Source organism: Nymphaea colorata, chromosome 3, assembly GCF_008831285.2.
Source record: "Nymphaea colorata isolate Beijing-Zhang1983 chromosome 3, ASM883128v2, whole genome shotgun sequence".
NCBI classification, from domain to species: domain Eukaryota; kingdom Viridiplantae; phylum Streptophyta; class Magnoliopsida; order Nymphaeales; family Nymphaeaceae; genus Nymphaea; species Nymphaea colorata.
In genome coordinates, this window is record NC_045140.1 from 13,532,683 (window position 1) to 13,538,026 (window position 5,344).

Here is a 5,344-nt window from a genome sequence, read left to right on the forward strand (position 1 = left end):
GCCTTTCCCCTTCCTCCTCCTTGATGCCTTCTTTTCCCGAGTAGCAGCAAATGTTTACGGTGAACAAGCTGGAGCTCGACCAGTTAAATCTAGGCTCGGGGTCTTTTATTGAACGAGTTGAGATCGATTTTACGAATTGACTCGTTTATTAGCCGAGTCGAGCTCGAGTTAAATTGATTCGTTAAAGCTCAGGGTGGCTCGAACGTTACCTGGTTCGATTTGTTCATATCGAATCGTTTTCAAATATTAAACCGGTTTCCAAATGAAAAGGTGAAAGGCTGAAAGTTAAAAGAAACCACCTGGCGTTCTCGCAGGGCGGGAATCCTGACTTTCGCAATTCCCGCAGGGTGGTCGTCCAAACCCTCCGTCGCCTCTGACCTCCGTCGATTTTCCCTGGCTGCCGCTTCCTCTGACTCCGAGTCTCCGACGGTGGACCTCCCATCCTGCATCCGCAGCTCGGCGGCTCCTGTAATTCCTCTATCGTTTTCCGTGCGCCATCACTCCGGCCAGGATTCATGCGTCAGGTATCTCACTATTTCTCGTAAGTTCTCTCGTCTCTCTCTCTTTGCTAGGGTTATGCGGTAGCCGGGCGAACGATCTCCCGCTCGCCACCTCGCGTTCCCTGTTCCAGCGCTAGGCGGCAGCCATCGGCTCATCGCTGTTCACGATTGCTCAGATGCCTTTCCCTTTATCTGTTCCCAAACTGACACCAACATCTTCTTTTTCAAGGTCAACATCTTCACCTTCACCTTCTTCCTCATCATGTGGGTCCTCATATCCTTCCTTGCATCTTGCATTTCCTTTTCAATCATATTTGCTTTCACTACATTAAGAAGTACAGCTTTAGATACGCTGGCAATGGATTCTCTTGGGAGCTAGTGCAAGCAGTCACATCACTGAATGTACCAGCTATATGGTTTTTAAAGGCGAGAGATCCCTCCTGATATGATTTGCTTACAATAATTGCACTTAACTCTTAACTTGTCTTTGGGATTCACCCTTGTACACCACTGCCATGCAGGATCCGACATTATATCTTCACAAAACAAGTAAAAACATACAAATAAATGTAGGAAATAAGAGAAATGATTTCAGGTATTACTTTAATTCAATTTTATAGGTCAATGAGATTCAACTTTCTTTCCTTTTTTTTTTCTTTCAATCTCATAATGATATCTTTGAACAAGTTTTCAGAGAATGTGATGAGCACCACTTGCATCTTCAGTCTTTGATGAGGTATGATCATTACTCTCGTAGTTTTCAGTTCTATGTAGGTGGCTGTACTCTTGAAATATTTGATAATTCTTATTCCAAGGTTGTTTCTGCAATTAAAGAAAAAAACTTGTAAGGACTTGAATATGTAAATGTGAGAAATTTGGTTAGCTTTGTTCACTATGTCACAGTTTGGATTTACTCGTACTGTGGTTGTGCATCTTTTCTTGTTTGTATGGAATTGTTGCGACTTAGCTGTATGTTTTCTTTCATATTTCTATCTTCAGTAGCGGCACTATTGAGATTTACCTTGGACTAGATGCTAATTTCTTTGTTTATTTTTCACAGGAAAATTCAAGATGATGGATTAGACATACAAACAACTAGAAATTCTGATCATTTCGGTGCTGTAATTCACCACCTTTCCCTGATAAGAAACAAGCGTTGTCTTATGGCCTACACGTAACTGACCCACTTCTTATCGTTTCCGTATGCTTGCGGAAAATGGGGGCCCTCATGCACATCCTTTCTTGCTCATCTTTGTCTCACTCTTGTGGATATCATCTAGGTACAACCGGGCATAAATAATACGGAGCCTGAGATGGAAAATTGGGACTATACTTCCTGAAGAGATTCAATCAAAGCTTAACTACTCAGAAGAGGAGTATTTCAAGAATCACTGTGCTGCTTTGGAGGTTTATATGTCAGAAATAGATCTGGATTTGACAGTGGTCTCTCTCTCTCTCTCTCTCTCTCCCTCTCTCTCTCTCTCTCTTTCTCTCGCTCTCTCTTTTCTCTCTCATTCAAAAATGTTTATACTGTCTTTAACAGGACATGATCCCACCTAAGGATCCATCGATACAGGTCCGTGTCCGTTGTGATATTGGTGATGTCTTGCTTGGTGACCAGGTAGCATCACTGACTAACAACTCGGTGCATTTGATGAAGCGTACAGATGCCTAGGAATCATAAGTGCAGCTTATGTGGCTTTTTGAATTTTATGCTTCTATACACGTACTGGAAACGGGGGTGTATATCATCTCCTAACGTGCGGACGTCCTATTTTGGAAATTTCAGGGGATGATGGAAGAGTTCACTTAAAACATGAGCGAGACTTTGCTTGACGCATAATTGGCTTTCCTTTTAGCATTTAAATGTGGATAGCCCAGCTGTCTTATATAAGAGCTTTACTAGAATATCACTAAGGCCTACTTTTAAGGCTGGAAATGATTTTATTCACGCTGTGGAAATCCTAGATTATTTATTCGGGCTGGTATGCATGAGTATTTGTCCAAGGGGGTGCTATGTATCGTTGTTTGCTTACCTGGATAACATTATGCAGAGCCTCTTTTATTGTTTCATTACTTGGATGATACCAGGATTTTTAGTTGCAACTTGTTTAATTTAGAACTTGAAATGAAAAGGTGCAACTTACGCTCCTTATTGTGTGATATATAATCGACTACTTCGTGTGATAATTTGATTCAATAATGAAATAAATTTGTATTAAAATTAGCCATGCAGATGATGAAAAGCGATACAGCAACGTCTTGCCAGACGTAAATGGCAAAATGAAGGCCATACCAAATGTTCTGCCAAGCAATTTCTGGATTTCTAGAATATCCTCTCTGTGCCGTCCTTCTGAGAAAACAATGAACTCGTGAATTTTGCCGGCGGAAGCCAGAAATACCGCTCCAGGGCGAAATGCTTTCGAAACTTTGGTAAATCTTCGTGTTTGCCCAAATTTAATTGTTAAAGTTCCAAGCAAAGCAAGTGGTTGGAGCTCTTTTGGCACCTCTGCCATTGGAAGGCGTCAAGCTGCAGAAATCAGATCTCCACAGTGTAATGCCATTAATCTACGCAAATTCGGTTTTCGGCAGTTAACAGGATCGTTATAATAAGTCACTCGTAAAATTAATCACGAATAGCAATTTTCAAGGGCAGGCTGATTTCCGTATCATTTTACTTAAGATTGGCGTTGGATAGCAATTGCTAGAGAGCACACTAGCGTTCTCTATTGAGGGAAGCAGTTTCACTTCTCTCTGTTTTTCTTCTTGTAAAATAAGAGAATACACCTCTCCAATGGAGGGGAAAGGATCCATTAACAATATCTGACTTCTTATTAATACGATTCATGGTGGTTCATTAAAACCTGCATCACCTTTTCCTCGTCTTGTTGATTGCTAAACTTTTTTATGGCACCACAGGTACAAATGGGCAGAGGTTCATATGAAGACAGTTCCTCCCAAAGCCCCTTGAGTTTTAGTAAAGTATGTTACAACAGATTCGATCTCTTGTAGATGCCTGTTTATTGCAGTTTTAATATGAAATTTTTGTGTGGCTGTGCCTTGAGTGTATCAATCATGCAGATCCTTCCAAACCACATGAGCGTATATCACACTAGTGGCAATTTCTTTAGAACGAGCATTTATAATCCATGATAACACCATATTATTGCAACGTTTCCAAAAAATATATTACGGTGATGGAACAGCTGGTTCGGAGATTGAGCCATCGACAAATCTCACGTGGAGTAGTTGTCACCAGACAAAGGTTGAGAAACCAATAACGCACCTGGATTGTCTGAATGGTGCAAGAAATATGGACTAACCAGATCTGCCAGCATTTCTGATGTTGAGGACAATGGTGGTGGTGTGATAACAGGAGCATTTGGGGCAGACGAACCTTCACCAGCAGTAGTTTGCTCTGATACTACGTAAAATTTCAGAGTGCAAACGAAAGAACAGAGCACAAGAAACAGAGAGGGCAAAAGGCTGTTCGCTGCCTGCTGTTTTATTTCTTAAGGAGAGGAGGAATGCTCTTTATACAATGCCTTAATAAAAATAAAAATCATCTCATGAGATATTTCATGTATATGTCATCAAGGACAGTTTGAAACATATTGCTAATGTTGCTAAACATGTCCGCTTCACACTTCAAAGCAAAACTTGGACAAAATGCTTGATGCCGTGAACATGTAAGCTACATGTTCTCATGATAGCCAATTCATGTATATGATAACTATTTTTAGCACATGAATTGAACTATGCATAAAATGATGTAGCGAAATAATAACACAGATGATACCAAACAATTTGTTAGATTAAATGAATTGTTGTACGTTAACAGTTCATGACACCTTTTTTCTTGTTCTCATAAACCAGCAAATATTTCGATAGGTTCAAATGTTTGCGTAATATGTTTAACTATGAGACTGTTGAGACCAACTTTTGAACATGCAATAACAATATGGCACTACGAAACATGGTTTTTTAGTATAAACATTCGATTTTTTGGACAAAACATGACAACATAAAGAGGTCGTTGCTTGATAGTGATTTTCACCAATTTGTTTTTCTGTTTATTTTTTTGGCATTGTTGCATCGATAACAATTTTACATGTTCAAATGTTTGTTTAATATATCCAACTATGAGGCTGCTGATACGAACTTTTGAACATGAAATAACAATACGACACTATAAAACATGGTTTTTGAGCATAAGCATATGGTCTTTGAACAAACATGATGACATAAAGAGGTCCTTGCTTGATAGTGACTCCCGTCAATTTGTTTGCCAGTTTATTTATTCAGCATTACTTCCAACTATAATTTTTTTTTCTCTCTCTTTCTTGGTGGCTTCTTTTGTTGTGTCCAATGATTTGATGAATTGGCCTCTGTCTTTTTGTTTAGGCTCTATCATCTTATTCACTAATACATAACTTTCTAATGCAATCAGTTTGTCTATTTGGAGAATCCAATAAAATCGAAACGATGTAGAGAGATTAACATGGCCCCGCTTAGCAGCGGAGACAGAAATTTTTTTTGAAAAGTCACTATTTCACAAACTTTTATATCTGAATGAGCATTTACATATATAACAAAAGTAAATATTACAAGACCTTAATGTAAAACTCAAGGAAAACTGAGACACTAGTTGCCCACACCAACACCAGCCTATATGTGGCCCCACAACTGCCTCATCTCAAATGGTCCAAATGCAATCAAATCAACTTTTCTGCTAAGCTAGGTCTATGTCCACGAAACATTATGCCAAACCATGCAATGTAATAGGGTTTGAGGGCATTTTTTGGGCAGCTTCTTTGTTCATAAGCAATATGGGAATTAGATAT

General features: G+C 39.3%; 1 protein-coding gene across 2 annotated transcripts; it reads left to right on the forward strand.

Moving 5' to 3' along the window:
* Positions 1–295: 295 nt before the first annotated feature.
* Positions 296–2,667, forward strand: LOC116249882 (uncharacterized). 2 transcript variants are annotated; one of them, XM_050076841.1, is made up of 7 exons: positions 296–729; positions 842–926; positions 1,022–1,095; positions 1,195–1,236; positions 1,561–1,674; positions 1,781–1,943; positions 2,044–2,667. In XM_050076841.1, exons 1-6 carry the CDS (start codon positions 677–679, stop codon positions 1,794–1,796), a joined length of 384 nt encoding a protein of 127 aa, XP_049932798.1. In that variant the 5' UTR covers positions 296–676; the 3' UTR covers positions 1,797–1,943; positions 2,044–2,667. The 2 variants fall into 2 exon arrangements, 1 of the variants encoding a protein (XP_049932798.1); XR_004171278.2 differs by lacking the exons at positions 296–729; positions 842–926 and having other exon boundaries at positions 1,025–1,095; positions 1,188–1,236; positions 1,561–1,943.
* Positions 2,668–5,344: the final 2,677 nt, after the last annotated feature.

Excerpts from the sequence above, each read along its gene's own strand:
- LOC116249882 (XM_050076841.1), top strand. The coding sequence starts at position 677 with ATGCCTTTCCCTTTATCTGTTCCCAAACTGACACCAACATCTTCTTTT. Across the intron at positions 927-1,021 it reads CAGCTATATGGTTTTTAAAG|GATCCGACATTATATCTTCA; the intron begins GCGAGAGATCCC and ends ACTGCCATGCAG. Across the intron at positions 1,096-1,194 it reads AATAAGAGAAATGATTTCAG|AGAATGTGATGAGCACCACT; the intron begins GTATTACTTTAA and ends ACAAGTTTTCAG.